The following is a 20,271-nucleotide window of genomic DNA, read 5'->3' on the forward strand; positions in this document are numbered from 1 at the left end:
CTGCAGGAAATAGGAAAAATTACAGCATGGAGCAGCCCAGGGGGAAGGCTGCTCCCAGGTTTAAATGATGCCTCACTCCAGCTCTTATTGGATGGGATGAGGAGGAGGGGGAGGACAGAGATCTTCCCCCCAGCGGGCAGGAGGAAGCAGCCTGCCTCTGCCACCAAGGCCTGGCTCGAGGTCGCAGAGGAGGTCACCTGCACCACCAACATAGCGTCCACCTGCATACAGTGCAGGAGGCGCTTCAATGACCCAAGTAGGTCAGCCCAAGTGAGTACACTTACTCATTCCCCTACACTCCGTCTGCACTGCCAACACTACTCTGTCACATCACCCCTCATACCCACTCAAACCTCATCTTCATCTTACCTGCACTTACTCACCTCGCCAGTACTCATCCCGCCACTACCACTCAACCCAATCCTCATACAATCTCATGGCTCTATCTCATACTCACCGTCTCATGCATCTCTTTCACGGTCAGCCGCACTCAACCTGCCACTACCTGTGCTGCAGCCACAGGGCATGCATCACATATGTGCAGTAGGAAGAGTAAGGCAAACGTGTTGTGAGCATGAAGGGGATGCACAAGGGTGTTTGAGGGTTTGTCACGGTTTTACTTATATTTAATTTCAGATCAACTCACATCACATATTATATTGGCACCACTACTGCCACGTCTTTGCGAATCTTGTCTGGTTCGTGCAATAATGCCCTTTCCTGAGGATCACTATGAAGACCCACAGCTGATGCCACCCATTGTGTCACTGCAGACTGGGTGCTGGTGTATTTGCAGGGCTCTTTTGTGCAGACGCCAGAGATGTCGGCGATGTCCCCGGTGGCACCCTGGAAGGATGCGGAGAAGTTGTTGAGGGCAGTGTTGACTTTGACCGCGACAGGTAAGAAGATGGTGCTCGAGCCAGCCGGGAGCAGCTCGGCATGAAGGAGGCTGCAGATGTCCACGACTACATGTCGAGTGACTCTGAGCCTCCGTGTGCACTGCTGCTCAGAGAGGTCCAGGAAGCTGAGCTTTGGTCTGTGAACCCTGTGGCGAGGGTGGTGCCCTCTGCGATGCATCTCTCTCTGCCGTTGCCCTCCCTCCTGCTGTGCAGGTGGATGTGTCACAGCACTGTGTTGTGGAGTTCCACGTGTTAGAGGTGGACAGCGTGGCCGGTGATGCTGTTCACCCTCCGAGTAGATCATGACTGCAGCTACGGCGGCCCTCATCCGGAAGATGTACATCTGAGGGGGTCCGCAAGGTAGGTAAATGTGTCTGGACATCGGGGCAAGTGTGCAAGTTAGTGAATTTGATTGTCAGGAGGAGGGTGGTGGAGGCCAAACTTTGTCCCAAGTGACAGAGTGGCCTCCTGCAATGAGTGATGGTCTCCCCCCCCCAACACCTGTCAAATGGACCTTTGCAGCTGCCACAGGCTGATGGCTGCAACACGTCCATTTGAACTGGGAGTGTTTCCCCCAGTACGGGAAACAGTCTCAGTCAGTTGCAAAATCCCATCCCTGCTAAAATAACAGGTCAATCAGGTCTGTAAACAGCCTGAAGTACCTGTTCAAGTACTTTAAGTGGCACCCCGCCGGCGGGAGTCCCACATGTGGGGGTTGCGCGCGCATGTGAGCACATCAGTGGGAAATCCGGAAGTGGGAGGGTTGGAGCCGGGCTCCAGACCCGCCCCGGGAGACCCCGATTTTTGCAACCCCCCCCCCCCCCCCTGCCACAAACGCACTCGAACACGGGTGCGAAAATCAAGCCCTCTACGTCTACACTACTGAATCACTTAATCATTTTAAATACCTCAATTACATCATTCAACATTCTAAACTCAAGGGAATACAAGCCAAATTTATGCAACGTGTTCATAATTTAACCCATTTATCCCTGGTATCATTCTGGTGAATCTGCGCTGTACCTCCTCCAAGGCCAATATATTTCCTGAGATTAAGCGCCTAAACACCAAACTCTAGATGGGGTCTGACCAAAACTCCATAGAACTGAAACTGATCTGCCTCACTTTTGAATTCCAATTCCATTCAGATAAAGGCCAACATGCCATTAGCCTTTGTGATTACTTTAATACCTGTGCAGTACCTTTTAGTGATGTGTACATGGACACCTAAATCCCTTTGCACCTCCACGGTTCCTAGACTCTCACCATTAAGAAAATATTCTGATATGTCTATCTCAGATCCAAAGTGGATGATCTCACACTTCCCTCACTTCCATCTGCTACAGTTTTACTCATTCACTTAGTCTGTTGATGTCCCTTTGTAACTTCCTCTGCCTATCTACACAACTTACTGTGCTTCTTAACTTAGTGTCAGCTGCAAACTTTGATATACAACTCTATTCCTTCATCCAAGTCATTAAATATAGATAGTGAAGAGCTGAGACCATAATACAGATCCCCAGGGAACACCACTTGTCACATCATGCCAATCAGAAAACTTACCCTTTATCCCCACTCTCTGTCACCTATCTTCCAACTAATTACCAACCCATGTCAAAAGGTTAACTCCAATGCAGCTCATTTTTCCTAATAACCTCTTGTCCAGAGCCTGATCAAATGCCTTCTGAAAGTTCATAAAGACAACATTCATAGACACTCCTCTATCCACCATACTAGTGACTTTCTCAAAAAATTCAACTAGATTAGTCAGACATGACCTACCCTTCACAAATCCATGCTGACTCTCTTTGATCAACTGATACTTGTCCAAGTGCTCAGTCACTCTGATGATAGATTAGAGTAACTTCCCCACAATTTATGTTAAACTGACAGGTCTGTAGTTTCCTCGTTTCTCCCTCCCTTCTTAAATAATGGAATGACACTTTCAATTTTCCAATCCAAAAGGCACAATTCCAGAATCTAGAGAGCTTTGAAAAATTATGACTAATGCACCTGCAATTTACTCACCTATTTCTTTTAATACCCTGGGGTGGTAACCATCAGGTCCTGGAGATAGTGTCTAACTTAAGTTCCATTATTTTCTTAAGTACTTTTTTAAAAAACTTATATTAAATCCATTAAGTCCCTCTTCTTGGCTTATTTTTAGGTTCCCTTGTACATCTGGTATTTTGTCCTATTCCTCCACTTTGAAAACAGATACAAAGTACTCATTTAACAAGTCTGCCATTTTCTTATTATCCATTATTGTGTAGGCAGGCCTACACAACTCTAGCGTAATTTATACGCTCACAAATAAAAATTATAGAACGCAACAGTACCTGATGCTAAACTAGAAACATTAAATTCAATTACTGTATGTAGTTTTTTTAGTTAATGGAGCATTTACCTTATCAATATTGCTGTTATCAAGTTCTATTTCCATGGACCTTGGTCTTAGTTTGATAGGTTTGTCTTTAAAAATGTCTCCAAAGCCAAATCCTTTTATTTTCTTCGGCTGAATTTCTGTTGCTATCGCACCATTTGATCCATCCGTTTTTCCACCACTTCCATCTGTAGCATCCTGTTCAGGACTTCCTTGGTCCTTAACATCTAAAAGTATAATTAATTAATTAAATACAGTGTAGTAATTCCTGCACCATAGCGCTCATGAGCAGAGGCTAACAGTGGAGAATAGGAAAGCTTTCCATTTTTAATTAATTCATAGATTGCATCAAGTTAAAAGGAAAGGATTTGCATCTATATAACTTATTTCATGATCTCAGAACACCCCAAAGCACTTACAGCCAATGATATACTTTTTAAGCGTACTCACTGTTGCAATGAAGGGAAATGCGGCAGTCATTTGCGCAGAACAAACTCCCACAAATAGCAATGAGATAGACGACCAGATAATCTGTTTTATTTAAAAAGTGATGTTGGTTGAGGGATAAAGATTGACTAGGACACCTGGGAGAACTCCCCTACTCTTCTTCGAATATTGCCATGGGATCATTTACTTTCACCTGAGAGGTGGTTTAACATCTCATCCAAAAGACGGCACCTCCAATAGTGCAGCACTCCCTCAGTACTGCACTGAAATGTCAGCCTGGTTTATGTACTCTAGTCTCTGGAGTAATCTCTGGAGTCAGATGAGAAACTACAGAATGTTCCAAATATAAAGCTCTACCTCAGTCCTTTTACCTCTTGATTTTCCCCCCTTTCCCACATTGTGCCCATGTGTAGACGGCATGAATTGAATTACACATTAGTATTTCCTATACATAATTTTGTAATGTCATTATTTTGAGGAACGTTTTTAGAATTTTCTTTTACATTACATTTCTCTGCAGGAGTTAATGGGAGGCGAAATTGGGCCATATAGCATCCGTTTTGTAGGCGCTGCGCGGACACCTAAGTCCCGAAAATGGCGTCCGAGATGCGCGTGCACATTTCTGACCGGAAGTGTGCAGGACACCATCTTGATAAAGGTGATTGCGCACGCGCATCTAACGACCATCGGCAGCTTGTAGAATAGGGAGATGATGACGTGAATCAGTGTGCAACGCTGATGAGCAGCAGCCGATGAAATTTTGGACCTCCACGCTCCAGCCAGCGCCCTGTCTTAACCTTGCACACCTGAAAAGGACTTAAAGGCATGGAGGACCCTCCAACCGCTATCTGAAGGGATTGTGGAACACTTACAGGTTAGTTGGATTATTTCCTCTGGCTGCTGGTGCAATTGTATGTGTTTTTGGAAGTTTCCTATACTTGGCTAAAGTTTAAAAATTCTATCGAGTGTGGTCAGGCTGGTCTTGCAGTACTTTTCGTGGCACTTAAAATATAGCGCTGAAAAAAATTGCTTCCATACATGGGTGGCCTCTAGGGCTTCCTCTGGGAATTGAGCATGACTGGGAGAATGAAGAGAGGCCACGCAGAGCAGGACAAGCTGCTAGATGAGGGAGGAGGAGGAGCAGGGCGCTCAGCAGGAGGCCATATCCAAGGAGGGTCCTCAGGGACCCCTTCTCTTACCTCAACTTCAGCGACAACCAATGTATCAGACGGCTGCAGTTCAGTAGAGGTCAGGACTGAAATTTGTCAACTGCTGCAGTCACAACTGCAGCCTCAAAGCAGGGCAAGGACAGCGATGCCTGTGGCAGTCAAGGTAACCGTGGCACTTTTTTTTTTAGGGCTCTGGCTCCTTTTTTTTTTTAGGGCTCTGGCTCCTTTGCTGGAGATATAAGCAACATCTCGCAGTTTGCAGTACACTGCTGTATAAGGGAGGTCATTGAAACTCTGTATGCAATGAGAAACAGATTCATCTCGTTCCCTCTTGCCAGAGACAAGTGAGCATGTGGTTTTGCTCGCATTGCAGGCTTCCCCATGGTGCAGGATGCCATTGACTGCACACATATTGCCATGCGTACTCCACTCTGAACTCGGCCATATTAGTGAACAGAAATGGATTCCACTCCCTCAATGTGCAGCTGGTGTACGACCACACACAGCACATCATGCAGGTGAATACCCGCTATCCTGGCAGCAGTCATGATCCCTTCATCCTACAGCAGTTTTCTGTTCCACCCACATTTCAGCCAGCACCCTTTCATGAGGGGATAACCCTTGTCACTCAGTAGCCAGACTTTGACTTGCCACAAGGGTTTTCCCCTCATGAAATGACTCATGACTCCGGTCAGGAACGCATGCACACGTGCACAGCAGGCCTCCAACAAGAGTCATACTGCACATGGAACATCACAGAGCACATCATAGGCTGTCTCAAGCAATACTTCCATTTCCTGGACCGCTCTGGAGGAGCCCTGTAGTAGTCACCTGAGCGGGTATCAAGATTTGTCGTTGGATGCCGCATGCTGCACAACCTGGCCATTATGAGGGATCAGCCCTTGCCCGGAGCAGGAGCAGGAGCAGGAAGTGGAGGAAAAGGCAGGGAGGCTACAAGATAGACAGGCCCAGTCTGCCAGGGCTCTGCGTGATCAGATTATTAATGGGCAATGCCAGTAACCTCAATGGCACCTCCCCATTCACGAACAGTCCCACACTCCTTACCTTTCCCCTCCCACATGACCATCAAATCATCATCCTTACATTGGTTCCTCCCTCAGCTCATCGCAGAAATAAAAACCACCACCAAATACAAATTCAAATTCACATTTATAAATTAACACATGAAATTATGCAAATAAGACTATTCAACCTTGTGCATTCCCTTAGTGCCTGTCTTTCATCTGCCTTTACCTTTCCTAGTGCTCCTCCGAGGTGCATCCCCAGTGACTGGAGCATGGGTGGTGGAAGGCTGCTGATCTTCAATTAAGGAGAGTGCAGATGACCTTGGAGGACGACCTCGAGCAGCTCTGGGCCGAGAGGGCTTGGCTTCAGACTGCACCATCTCAGCCTTGGCTGCAGCAGTCTAGGCTGACTGGCTGATAGGCAATAGCAAGGGCACTGGCGGAGTGGCCGGGGTGGGAGCAGGAATACAGTCCTCCCGCAAGGGGACAGCAGTTTGTGTTCCACTGCCACTCTGCCAGGGTGGCACCTCAGCAATCCTGGTGGTCTGTTGGAGAATAGATTGCTGGATTGCTGTGATGCCTTGGAAGCCCTTTTCAACAGTGGTACCCAGAGCTACAATAGCAGCAGTCTGAGCTCCAAATGCAGCAGTCAGACCTTTCATGGCAGATGTTTGTGCTGCAATAGAAGCTGTGACATCGGTCATCAGACGCTGTATCATGGTGTGTTCCACAGGTGTGCTGATGGAGGTGAACACGTGTTCCACGTGGGAAAGCATGGGATCCAAGCTCTGCGCAAAGCCCTGTGCCAAGTTGGAGTTGGACTCCTCCAAGCTCCTTGACATTGTGCGCAGGCTTTCTGGCAGGCTTTCCGGTGCAACAAGCATTTGGTTGTATATGCCTATCAGCCGTCTTCTGTAGCGTGGTCCATTGAAGTCATCATCTGGCTCCTCTGCAGAACTAGTAGGTCACCTCGCCCTCCAGCAAGCTGGCACCTGCGGTATCCATTGCCCCCGCCCTGACTCCTGCGCACTTGTGCCCAGTGTCTCACCATGTGCAGATCCCTCCTCTATTCTAGCCTCTAAAGTACGCGCAGTGTCAGTCTCTGAGCTGGTGGCTACGAGTGTAAGATCGAGTGACGATGTGTCTTCATCATCACTGTCGTCTTCCTCTGCCTCCTCTGACTGGGCAGGTTCCAGTTCTTGACTATCAGATATGACAAAGGGGCACGGGATGAGCTGTGATGAGGAAAGAGGAGAAAGTAAGAAGTGCGAGCTTATACCATCTGCAGCACGTGAGTCAGAAAAGATTGTGGGATGAGGGAGAAGTGGGACATGAGAAGGAGGAATAGAATGCAGAGAAACCTCATCATTGATCCATCCAGCACCACCAGTGGCCACGGCTTCAGCAATGGCCCTTCCAATGATGGCCAGCACTATCTCCTCCATGGGAGTTAAACATTTGGCACACTCATCCTCTTCCAGTTCTTTCTTGCTGCCTCCTGTTATGCGCCACCTTCTGCTGCAAGAAAGAGGAAAGTGTGTCAGTGAGTGCCCTGCAAAACGTTTGGGTGATGTGGCTATCATGGTTGAATAGTTGCCAGCGTGTGTGACCTGTGAGTAGTGGGTGTGCGGCTTAAACAGTGGTAATGTGCGAGGGTGAGATGAAGCATATGATTTGAACGGTTGAGTACTAATCGAAAGAGAGAGAGATTGTTGTAGGTGGGTGATGTGGAGTGGGGTGGGTGGTGGTGTAGTGCATTGAGCAGTGGATGAGGCTTGTAGTGCAGATGGTAGGAATATGCAACTTAAAACTTGAAGTCAGTCACTCACCTTGACAATTCGTGTTAAATCAATGAACTTCTTCCTGCACTGCATCCATGTTCTTGGTGCTATGCTCCTGGCATTGACCTCATCTGCTACTTCCTCCCACTGCCTCTTGAGCATGTGCTCGGAGGGACTCTTGCACCCCTGTGGATACAGGATGCCCCTCCTTTTCTCTCCACCTCTTGCACCAAGGCCTCTGGTGCATTAGAGAACCTAGGGGCAGGCTCTCTCACAGGTGTGGCCATTTTTCAAAGTATCACAGCCCAGGAATCACTGCTCAAATGACTCCCCCCACTTCTTGCAGCCACAATGCACCTTCCCTTTAAGAGTAGCGCTGGCTGCATGCAGCAATCATTTAAAACAGTAGGCAGCACAAATGTTATGTGCTGCCTGCATCACAACGAACAGGTGTGGATTAATCACGTACCATGAACCCAGTGTCTGTTTCTGGGGGTTATCCAATTTAACCCCCAATAAGTTATGCAATTCAGTGCATTAACCACTGTTGAAATCATGATTTCATAAAACAATGGTTAAACTTCAAATGCAATATGATTTGCCCATCCACTACTACTGCATAGTGCAGGAACACACATTACCCAGTGGAACAGCCTCTTGGTTTATGACAGACAGATGACACCTATCAAATTTATTTTAACCCTCTCGATGGCAGGATTGGTGAAAAATGGTAATGGCTACATTATATATCAACTTTGAGGAGATATTTGAAAAAGGACCAATTGGATGGGATGAAAAGCCTTTGCATTTCTGCACTCAAACTTCCAAGTTAACCAAAATACATATTCAGCAAAAAGCTGTCCTATTAATTAGTATATTTACCCATCATGAAACAACACTTCCTATCTAACAAAAAATTGCCACAGGTAAAGAACAAAGACATACATGTGCTTAGAAGTGGTTCATATCTTTAGTTTAAGTAGTGAGAATCATAGCATCATAGAAAGGTTACAGCACAGAAGGAGGCTATTCAGCCCATCAAATCCATGCCAGCTCTATGCAAGAGCAATCCAGCTAGTCCCACTCCCCTATCTCCGTAGCCCTGCAATTTTTTTCCTTTCAAGTACTTATCCAGTTCCCTTTTGAAGGCCATGATTGACTGTCTCCACCACCCCCGCTGGCAGTGCATTCCAGATCCTAGTCACTCGCTGTGTAAAAAAGTTTTTCCTCATGTCACCTTTGGTTCTTTCCCAATCACCTTAAAACTATATACTCTGATTCTTGGCCCTTCTGCAAATGGGAACAATTTCTCTCTTATCTACTCTGTCCAGACCCTTCATGATTTTGAATACCTCCATCAAATCTCCTCGCAACCTTCTCTGTTCCAAGGAGAACAACCCCAGCTTCTCCAGTCTATCCACATAACTAAAGTCCCTTATCCCTGGAATCGTTCCAGTAAATCTCTTCTGTACCCTCTCTAAGGCCTTCACATTTTTCCTAAAGTGCAGTGCTCAGAATTGGACACAATGGGCCCGATATTACCAGGGCGGCGGGTTCGCGGCGTGGTGGGGGGGGCGATTGGGTGCGTGGGTAACGCGCCCAGTGAAATCAGTCTGCCCCACGCGCAATTGCAGGCTGATTGGATCCACTTACCTCTTGTTCCGGGTTCCCCGCTGCTGATCTGCGCGGCGGCGGACTGCGCATGCGCAGTAAGGTCTGTCAGCTGGAGGAACTCTATTTGAAGGGGCAGTCCTCCACTGACTGATGCTGCAAGAAATAGGAAAAATTACAGCATGGAGCAGCCAGGGGGAAGGCTGCTCCCAGGTTAATGATGCCTCACTCCAGGTATCATTGGATGAGGTGAGGAGGAGGGGGAGGACAGAGATCTTCCCCCGGCGGACGGGAGGAAGCGGCCTGCCTCTGCCACCAAGAAGGCCTGGCTCGAGTTGGCAGAGGAGGTCACCTGCACCACCAACATATCGCCCACCTGCATACAGTGCAGGAAGCGCTGCAATGGCCTAAGTAGGTCAGCCAAAGTGAGTACCCTTACTCATTCCCCTACACTCCGTCTGCCACATCACCGCCCCCACCCCACATCTCCTTCTGCACTGTCAACACTACCCTGTCACATCACCCCTCACACCCACTCAAACCTCATCCTCATCTTACTTGCACTTACTCACCTTGCCAGTACTCATCCCGCCACTACCACTATCCTCATACAATCTCATGGCTCTCTCATACTTACCCTCTCTTGTATCTCTTGTATCTCTTTCACGGTCAGCCTCACTCAACCTGCCACAGGGCATGCATCACATATGTGCAGTAGGCAGCATAAGGCAAAAGTGTTGTGATCATGAAGGGGATGCACAAGGGTGTTTGAGGGTTTGTCATGGTTTTTACTTCTATTTCTGACCAACTCACATTACATATTATATTGGCGCCACTACTGACACGTCTTTGCGAATCTTGTCTGGTTCGTGTAATAATGCCCTTTCATGAGGATCACAATGAAGACCCACAACTGATGCCACCCATTGTGTCACTGCAGAGTGGGTGTAGGTGTATTTGCAGGGCTCTTTTGTGCAGACAGAGACGTCGGCGATGTCCCCGGTGGCACCCTGGAAGGATGCGGAGAAGTTGTTGAGGGCAGTGGTGACTTTGACAGCGACAGGTAAGAAGATGGTGCTCGGGCCAGCCGGGAGCAGCTCGGCATGAAGGAGGCTGCAGATGTCCACGACTACATGTCGAGTGACTCTGAGCCTCCGTGTGCACTGCTGCTCAGAGAGGTCCAGGAAGCTGAGCCTCGGTCTGTGGACCCTGTGGCGAGGGTAGTGCCCTCTGCAACGCATCTCTCTCTGCTGTTGCCCTCCCTCCTGCTGTGCAGGCGGATGTGTCACAGCACTGTGTTGTGGAGCTCCACGTGTCTGAGGTGGACGGCATGGCCGGTGATGCTGTTCGCCCTCCGAGGAGGTCATGACTGCAGCTACGGTGGCCCACATCCGGAAGATGTACATCTGAGGGGGTCCGCAAGGTATTGTTAAGAGGAGGGTGGTGGAGGCCAAACTTTGTCCAAAGTGACAGAGTGGCCTCCTGCAATGAGTGAGGGTCTCCACCGCCCCCCACCTGTCAAATGGCCCTTTGCAGCTGCCACAGGCTGATGGCTGCAACACGTCCATTTGAACTGGGAGTGTTTCCCCCAGTACGGGAACAGTCCCAGTTGTTTGTAAAATCCCAACCCTCCTGAAGTATCTCCTTAATCAGGTCTGAAAACGACCTGAAATACCTAAATAAATACTTTAAGTGGTACCCCGCCGGCTTTAATTGCTGGCGGGAGTCCCACATGCGCATGTCTGTGGGAAACCCAGAAGTGGGCGGGTTGGAGCCGGGCTCCCGACCCGCCCCAGGAATCCCTGATTTTCGGAACCCCCCCGCCAGGATCGCACCCGATCGCGGGTGCTAAAATAGAGCCCAATATTCCAGCTGTGGCCGAACCAGTGGTTTACAAAGGTTCATCATAACTTCCTTACTTTTGTACTCTATGCCTCTATTTATAAAGCCCTGGACCCGTATGCTTTTTTTAAAATCGCTTTCTCGACCTGCCCTGCCACCTTCAACGATTTGTGTATACATACCCCCAGATCTCTCTGTTCCTGTACCCCTTTTAAAATTGTGCCCTTTAGTTTAGATTGCCTCTCTTCCTTCTTCCTTCCAAAATGTATCACCTCGCATTTTTCTGCATTAAATTTCATCTGTCACATGTCCGCCCATGCCACCAGAATGTCTATATCCTCTTGAAGCCTATCACTATCTTCCTCACTATTCACTGCACTTCCACGCTTTGTGGCATCTGCAAATTTGAAAATTGTGCCCTGTACACCCAAGTCCAAGTCATTAATATATATATCATCAAGAAAAGCAGTAGTCCTAGTACCGACCCCTGGGATACACCACTGTACACCTCCCTCCAGTCCGAGAAACAACCGTTCACCACTGCTCTCTGTTCCCTGGTACTGAGCCAATTCTGTATCCATGCTGCTACTGCCCCTTTTATTCCATGGGCTTCAATCTTGATGACAAGCCTATTATGTGGCACTTCATCAAACGCCTTTTGAAAGTCCATATACCCCACATCAACTGCATTGCCCTAATCTACCCTCTCGGTTACCACATCAAAAAACTATCAGGTTAGTTAAAAACGATTTGCCTCTAACAAATCTGTGCTGGCTTTCCCTAATCAATCCACACAGTCCAAGTGACTACTAATTCTGTCCCGGATTATCGTTTCTAAAAGTTTCCCCACCACCGAGGTTAAACTGACTGGCCTATAATTGCTGGGTTTATCTTTACATCCTTGTTCAAAAGAGGGTTTAAACATTTGCAATTCTCCAGTCCTCTAGCATCACCGCCATCTCTCAGGATGTTTGGAAGATTTTAGCCAGTACGTCTGCAATTTCCACCCTTACTTCCCTCAGCAACCTAGGGTGCATCCCATCTGGACTGAGTGACTTATCTACTTTAAGTACAGCTAGCCTTTCTAGCACCTCCTCTTTATCAATAGCACTCTTACCCAGGCAGCAAATGCAGATTTCTACTAACTTTGGTCATGACTTCAATTTATTGCTAACTAGATCTCAGGGGAACAAGACAATTATCATTATTGGTGGCGGGATCTTGCTCATTCCACCCCCCCACACCCGACCAATTTTCTTCCCTCTTCCCAACAATATTGACTTCTTACTGGGGTATGGTTCTATGGGCTTTGGATTATAACCAATACATACATCGGCCTTATGGTCATTATTCATATGTCCGCCTGGACAGCAAAAGCTGACAGGTTATTTGACTACTGGGGTAAAAGCATCAGAGCTGAATCTAATCCTGTTTTCACTTGACATGCACAATTCCAGTAGGGACCATTTCCAGTCGAGAACAGGAACCTTGGCTAATTTTCTCCGCCCTAACCCAGGGTGGCAAGATAATTGTAGCAACCCTACTAGCGGGCCAGCTGAGATCAGTCAAGATTAGAAGGGACTGAGAATCAAACCTTGGAACTTCTTGGTCTGCACGATTCAGTTACTTGTGGGGAAATTACCGGCATCTATCAGACAGTGACTAAGCACTTAGAGGGAATCATCATGGATGACTAATCTAGTTGAAGAGATCACTAGCAAGGTAGACTGTGGAGTGTCTATGGGTGTTGTCCATATGGACTACCAGAAGGTATTTGATAAGGTTCTGCACAAGCAATTATTGGCCAAAATGAGAGCACATGGAATTGGAGGTAACTTTGTAACATGGGTTAGTAATTGGTTGGGAGATAGGAGACTGAGAACGAGGATAAAGGGTTTGTTCTCTGATTTGCAGATTTGTCATGACGTGACAAGTGGTGTTCCCCAGTGATCTGTACTGTGGCCTCAGCTTTTCACTATCTATATCAATAACTTGGATGAAGGAATAGAGAGTTGTATATCCAAGTTTGCAGATGACATCAAGCTAGAAGGCACAGAAACTTGTTTAGATAGGTGCAGGAAGTTACAAGAGACATACATAGACTAAGTGAGTTTGAAAAAGTATGACAGACTGAGTTTAATGTGGGGAAGTGTGAGGTCATCCACTTTGGATTTGAGAAAGACAAATCGGAATATTTTCTTAATGCCGAAGAGACTAGGAGCTGTGGAGAAGCAAATGAAGGGAAATAAGAAGGATGAGACAGGGGGAAAATGCGAGGCAGACTAAGATGAGTTTGGAGTGCATGTGCGTAAATGCACGTAGTTTGGTAAATAGGTTGATGAGCTACAGGCTCAAGTCACCAAATGGAACTATGATATAGTGGCAACAACAGAGACCTGGCTCAAAAAAGGGGAGGATTGGGCACTTACTATTCCTGGCTACAAGGTATTCAGGAAAGATAGGGAAGGAAAGAAAGGAGGGGGGTGGCAGTATGGATCAAAGAAACTATTATAACACTGGAAAGGGATGATGTAGTTGTGGGATCGAAGACAGAAACTAATTGGTTAGAATTAAGGAACAATAGAGGATCTATTATGCTACTGAGTGTATGCTATCGGCCACCAAATAGTGGAGCAAATTTGCAGGAAATTGCAGAAAGATGCAAGATCTACAGTGTAGTAATAATGAGGGACTTCAATTAGCAAAATATAGACTGGGACAGCAACAGTGTAAAGGGCAAAGAGGAGGAGGAATTCCTGAAATGTGTACAAGAGAACTTTCTGGAATAGTGTGTTTCCAGTCTAACCAGGAAGGAAGCATTGTTGGATCTAGTTCTAGGGAATGAAGTGGGGCAGGTGGAGCATATTTCAGTGGGGGAGTATTTGGGGACAGTGATCATAATATCATTAGGTTTAGAATGGTTATAGAAAAGAACAAGGAACAATCAAATGTGAAAATGCTTAATTAGAGGGCCACAAATTTCAGTGAGTTAAAAAGGGATCTGCCCAGGTGGATTGGAATCAAAAATTGGCAGGCAAAACAGTAACTGAACAATGGGAGGCCTTCAAGGAGGAGTTGGTTCGGGTACGGAGTAAGCACATTCCTACAAGGGGGGAAAGGAAGGCCATCCTAAGCTAGAGCTCTCTGGATGACTAAAGATATAGAGATTAAAATGAAACAGAAAAAGGAGGCTTAGGACGAATGTAAGGTTCATAATACAGTGGAGAACCAGGCTGAATACAGAAAGTACAGGAGATCTGAAAAAAAAAGGGAATAAGAAGGGCAAAGAGAGATTATGAGAATAGATTGGCAGCTAACATAAAAGGGAACCCAAAAGTCTTTTATAAATAAATATAAATATAAATATAAAAAGGTAGTCAAAGGGAGGTAGGACCTATTAGGGACAAAAAAGGACATCTTCTTGTGGTGGCAGAGGCATGGCTGAGGTACCAAATGAATACTTCGCATCCGTCTTCACTAAAAGAGGATGTTGCCAGTGTATTAGTGGAGGAAGTAGTCGTGATATTGGATAGGATAAAAATAGATAAAGAGGACGTAATTAAAAAATTGGTAGTACTCAAAGTAGAAAAGTCACTTGGTCCAGATAGGATGCATCCTAGCTTACTGAGGGAAATATGGGTGGAAATTGTGGAGGCTCTGGCCACAATCTTCCAATCCTCCTTAGATAGGGGGATGGTGCCAGAGGACTGGAGGATTGCAAATGTCACACCCCTGTTCAAAAAAGTTGGAGGGGGATAAACCTGGCAATTACAGGCCAGTCACCCAACGTTGGTGGTGGAGAAACTTTGAGACACAATAATCTGGGACAAAATTAATTGGTACTTGGAAAATTACAGACTAATAAATGAAAGGCAGCATGGATTTGTTAAAGGAAAATCGTGTTTGACTAACTTGATTGAGTTCTTTGATAAAGTAACGAAAAGGGTTGATGAGGGTAGCGCGGTTGATGTGTATTTGGACTTTCAAAAGGCATTTGATAAAGTACCACATAATAGACTTGTTAGCAAAATTAAAGCCCAAGGGATTAAAGAGACAGTGGCAGCGTGGATACAAAACTGGCTAAGGGACAGAAAGCAGAGAGTAGTGGTGAACGGTTGTTTTTCAGACTGCAGGGAAGTACATAGAGGCGTTCCCCAGGGGTCAATATTAGGACCACTGCTGTTTTTGATATATATTAGTGACCTGGACTTAGAGTACAAAAGCAAGGAATTTATGCTAAACCTTTATAAAACACTGGTTAAGCCTCAGCTGGAGTATTGTGTTCAATTCTGGGCACCGCACTTCAGGAAGGATGTCAAAGCCTTAGAGAGGGTGCAGAAGAGATTTACTGGAATGATACCAGAAATGAGGGACTTCAGTTATGTGGAGAGACTGGAGAAGCTGGGGATGTTCTCCGTAGAACAGAGAAGGTTAAGGGGAGATTTGATAGAGGTGCTAAAATCATGAACGGTCTTGACAGTATAAATAAGTAGAAACTGTTTCCAGTGGCAAAAGGATTGGTAACCAGAGGACACAGATTTACGGTGATCAGCAAAAGAGCCAGAGTGGGGTACGGTAGCGTAGTGGTTATGTTACTGGGCTAGTAATCCAGAGGCCTGGACTAAAATCCAGAGTCACGAGTTCAAATCCCGCCACGGCGGCTGGTGAATTTAAATTCAATTAATTAAATAAAAATCTGGAATTAAAATACTAGTATCAGTAATGATAGCCATGAAACTACCGGATTGTCATAAAAACCCATCTGGTTCACTAATGTCCTTTAGGGAAGGAAACCTGCCGTCCTTACCCGGTCTGGCCTATATGTGACTCCAGACCCACAGCAATGTGGTTGATTCTTAATTGCCCTCTGAAATGGCCTAGCAAGCCACTCAGTTGTAAAAATCTCGCTAGGGATGGGCAATAAATGCCGGCCTTGCCAGCGACGCCCACATCCCGTGAACGAATAAAAAAAAAAACATTTTTTTACACAGCAAGTTGTAATGTCCTGGAATGCACTGCCTGAAAGGGTGGTGGAAGCAGATTGAATAGTATCTTTCAAAAGGGAATTGGATAAATATTTGAAGGGGAAAAATTTAGAGGGCTACGGGGAAAGAGCAAGGGAATGGGACTAATTGGATAGCTCTTTCAAAGAGCCGGCACTGGCACAATGGGCCGAATGGCCTCCTCCTGTGCTGTACTTACTTTGATATGAAAGGGATTTGGGTGTCCATGTATACAAATCACTAAAAGCTAGAAAGTACAGGAAGTAATCAAAAAGACTAATGGAAGGTTGCCCTTATCTCTGGGAATAATTCAAAAGCAAGGAAGTGATGCTTCAGTTGCGTGGAGCCATGGACAGACCCCATCTGGAGTACCGCATTCAGTTTTGCGCACTGAACCTCAGGAAAGATATATTAGCCTTGGAGGAGTACAGTGCAGATTCACCAGAATGATTTCAGGGCTTAAAGGGTTAAATTATGAAGCAAGGTTGCATAAACTTGGTTTATATTTCCTGGAATTTAGAAGGTTGAGGGGAGTTTAATTACGGTATTTTAGGATAGATACAGAGAAACTACTTCTGCTGATGAGGGAATCCAGAAGAGGACATAACCTTAAAATTTGAGCTGGGCCATTTAAGAGTGAAATCAGGAAGGATTTTTTCACACACAGGATAGTGAAAATCTGGAACTCTCTCCCCCAAAAGGCTGTGGACATCGGGTAAATTGAAATTTTCAAGACTGAGATAGATAGATAGATAGATTTTTTTTGTTGGATAATTGTATCAGGGAATATGGAGCAATGGTGGGTAAATGAAATTGAGCTGCAGATCAGTCTAGATCTAACTAAATGGCGGAACAGGCTCGAGGGGCTGAATGGGCTACTCCTGATCCTGTGTTCCAATGCAAGAGGGCATAGGTACAAAGTGGTAAAATGCATCTTCAAGTCTGAGATCAGGAAAGACTTCTTCATGCAAAGAGAGATCAAACGGAATCGTCTTCCAGATAGGGCAATGGAGGCAAAAACTCTGGAGGCATTGAAGAGACAGTTAGCTGTTGTGAAGAGGAGGATCACACATTTTTATGGAAGGATGGGTCAAATGGTGTTCTTTATCTATGCTTATCTCTTATCTTTGGTAAGTACTGATTTTCAACCACCAGATTCAGCAAGGTTGGTTAGGTCAGAGCTTACTATACAGAGGATAACAATTTGAATAAACTTTTTCCAATCATTATCCTGCATATAAAATAGGATACTTAGAAAGCATCAACTCCAACATCGTTACGGCCCATTCTATAGAAGAGTACTGACAACCTACCTATAAGAATGAGGCTGTAAATCATCAATGAGGATATAAAATTCAGAGCATAATGCTCAATTAATGTATGGGACCAACTTGCTCTTCATATTGCCTTATGAAACAGCTATTTGAAAGGCAGAATAAGCATTGATCTTGCCTAATGGATCTCAGATAAAGATGCAATCTCAGGTTATGTCATGAAAATGAAACAAATAATTGCTTTGGTTGTCAGATGTCCTTAATTCTGCCAATTTAGTAACGGCAAGGCTCAAACAAGCACAAGACGATGATACTTCGAGAGGAACTATGTAGTGGCAGATAAAATTAGGGAACATCCTTAATCAAAACAAAACCCAAAAGCAATTTTAGCCAAACATCCTGGATGAGATTTTTGGAGCACTGAATCAAGTAGCACAGGCAGTAAAATGGGTCAGCCACCAATACACAAGAGTTCATTCACTCTATGTAGAAGAGGAAGTGTTTTCAAAGTTAATCCCAAAAGCATCTGACCATTAGGTGAAATTTGAGTTGGCAGGAACAGACTGAAGTTATTTATAGGTTCCATACTCTCAATAAGACAGGGTCTCATTAGGATATACGGTGAAATTTCAGTAAATAAATAAGTCAAGCTTCTCAGCTACCTAATCATCTGACTTCTCTAGCAGAGGGTCAGAGACTTATGATCCAGGCTTCAAATCCAAGGAAGAAAAACTAACTCTGTTTATTTTCCCTTCCCTGTCCTTTGAAAATACAAAATATATTTTCTGGTGGCCGATAACAGAATCGCAAAAATTAATGATAATCTTTCCTCAAGCAACAAACTTAGGTCACAGAAGGACAATATCTTAGACCACACTACAACATCTAGGTATTTGCATATTCTGCTCATTCCAATCCAAGAAATTAGTCAGATAAGACACAATACGAATTTCACAAACATTTTTTCTGAACGTACTTGTCTTTGGTGTGGTATCCTCTTGAGTGCTGGCTGTTTCCTCTTGTTCATCTGGAAGCTCTTTAATGAAATTTGAGGGAAACATTCCACTTTTACCATTGAGGATACCTTCCCACCAGCCTTCTTCAACCTTAAATAAAACACACACACTATATGAGTCACAAAGTGGTCACATATTCTTCAATCATCAAATCTAAATTTGAAAAAAAAATTATGGAAAATGTTCTTTATGTTAATAAGCAAGGATAAATTAAGTGAGTTGGCCTTAGAATGGATAGCTAATTATACATGATAAATCCATTCTTGGGGAGTTAAGTTTTCTGAGTGACTTAAGCAAAAGTACAAGGGTTGGAATCCAGCCATAACATTAACAAGACCTAAGCTTCACCAGAACAGTTTACATGAAACTTCTGGAACTACAGCGTACCAAACATCCAGCTGTAGTACATGGTCAGACAAGATTAACTCAGTTAATCTACATGTAGATGACTGCTTTTGTTCAGAAAGGATGAAAAAAAATTTCAGTTTTTATTTTATAGTCTCCATGGATCATGGAAGCAGTTAACATATCAGAACAATGGTGAGGCGAGAGTGGGAAAGGAGAAAAAGAAAAGTTGGTGCGTTACATACTTGTCAAGTCCACAGATGCAAACAGTAATCTGATTTGTTTGCCCTCGCCCTAGGGAACATGGAAACTAACATGGAAACTGGACACTAAGAAGTTACACTGGAGCTCTTAATTTTCTTATGACAATTTTTTTGGATTGGTTTTAAAAATCGTACCTTCCTTATTGGGGGAAAAAGCAGAAAGTTAAACTGGATCTCTTTGGGATCAAACTGGCTCCAAGATGACACGCCTGACATTAGGAGATTGGAACGGTGTCAGTTGTCTGTAGCAGACTTGGTAATCCAACAACTGAATAAAGCAGGTATGCAGTGCTCCAGGGTGCTGTTGACCAGTTAGCTTAGCTCACTGAGGGGACCTTGATGGGTTGACCATTACAGTTTCTTTACCTGTGCTGATATAATCACCTCTGGTGTACCCACGGGCACAGTCCTTGCTCCTCTTTTCATATTATTCCCCTCAGCAATACCATCTGCAAGCACAGGATCAGCTTCTACATGTGTGTCAACAACACCCAACTTTACCTTTTCACCTTTACTACCAAACCCCTGGCTACGGCACTGTCGCCTAAAACCCCACCATCTTCCCACACCCTTCCTGCTTTCAAAGTCTCCTACAAACCCTTTCTGGAGGTGCCTCCCCCACCTCGCCAATTTCTGCTTTCCTCCTCTTCTGTTACCTACCTATAAAGTGTTGAGAGATCCTCTGCCTTATGCAAGAAATGTAAGTTGTTGTTAAAATCTTAAATTTGATCCATGAGCAAATCCACCCATGAACAAACCACAGTAACGCTTGCTTGGTTACAGCAACCGGAGGGTTTGATTAGAAGCTTTCAATTTACTGTCTAAATTGGAACTTGCTCTTAGAAAATAATTAAACCTCACAAGCCAAAAAGATAATATTCGCTCGCCATGATAAAAATAATGTAGTGACCAAAAAAGGAAATAATCAGAAAGAGAGGGTGATGAGAAAAGATGTAGGATACAGGAGAAGGAGTGACACTGTTCTGGTAAGGACATATGAAAGCAATAGACTCCCTTAGCAATTTTTGGTTGTTCATATGCTGACTGTACATTAAGTATGTGGGGGAGGGGGGAGAAAGTAAATACTGATGTATTTTTCTGGTTACTACATGCGGGGGTAGAAGTTAAGTATCATTACCAAAGATGATGCATTAAATATTAACTACTGTATCAATAGTGCACTATCTTTTCTTGCATAAAAAAATAGGCTCAT

At 45.0% G+C, this 20,271-nt stretch overlaps 1 protein-coding gene across 5 annotated transcripts in view; it reads right to left on the bottom strand.

The window, feature by feature from the left end:
• Positions 1-20,271, bottom strand: part of sh3kbp1 (SH3-domain kinase binding protein 1) — a 253,846-nt gene that overhangs the window by 94,333 nt on the left and 139,242 nt on the right. For all 5 annotated transcript variants that reach the window (XM_067992652.1, XM_067992653.1, XM_067992651.1 and 2 more), the window contains 2 exons: positions 18,411-18,540; positions 3,307-3,509 (listed from right to left, as the gene is read on the bottom strand). In XM_067992652.1, the coding sequence (XP_067848753.1) occupies positions 3,307-3,509; positions 18,411-18,540 (333 nt within the window). The remainder of the gene's footprint in view (positions 1-3,306; positions 3,510-18,410; positions 18,541-20,271) is intronic.

Source organism: Heptranchias perlo, chromosome 11, assembly GCF_035084215.1.
Source record: "Heptranchias perlo isolate sHepPer1 chromosome 11, sHepPer1.hap1, whole genome shotgun sequence".
NCBI classification, from domain to species: Eukaryota; Metazoa; Chordata; class Chondrichthyes; order Hexanchiformes; family Hexanchidae; genus Heptranchias; species Heptranchias perlo.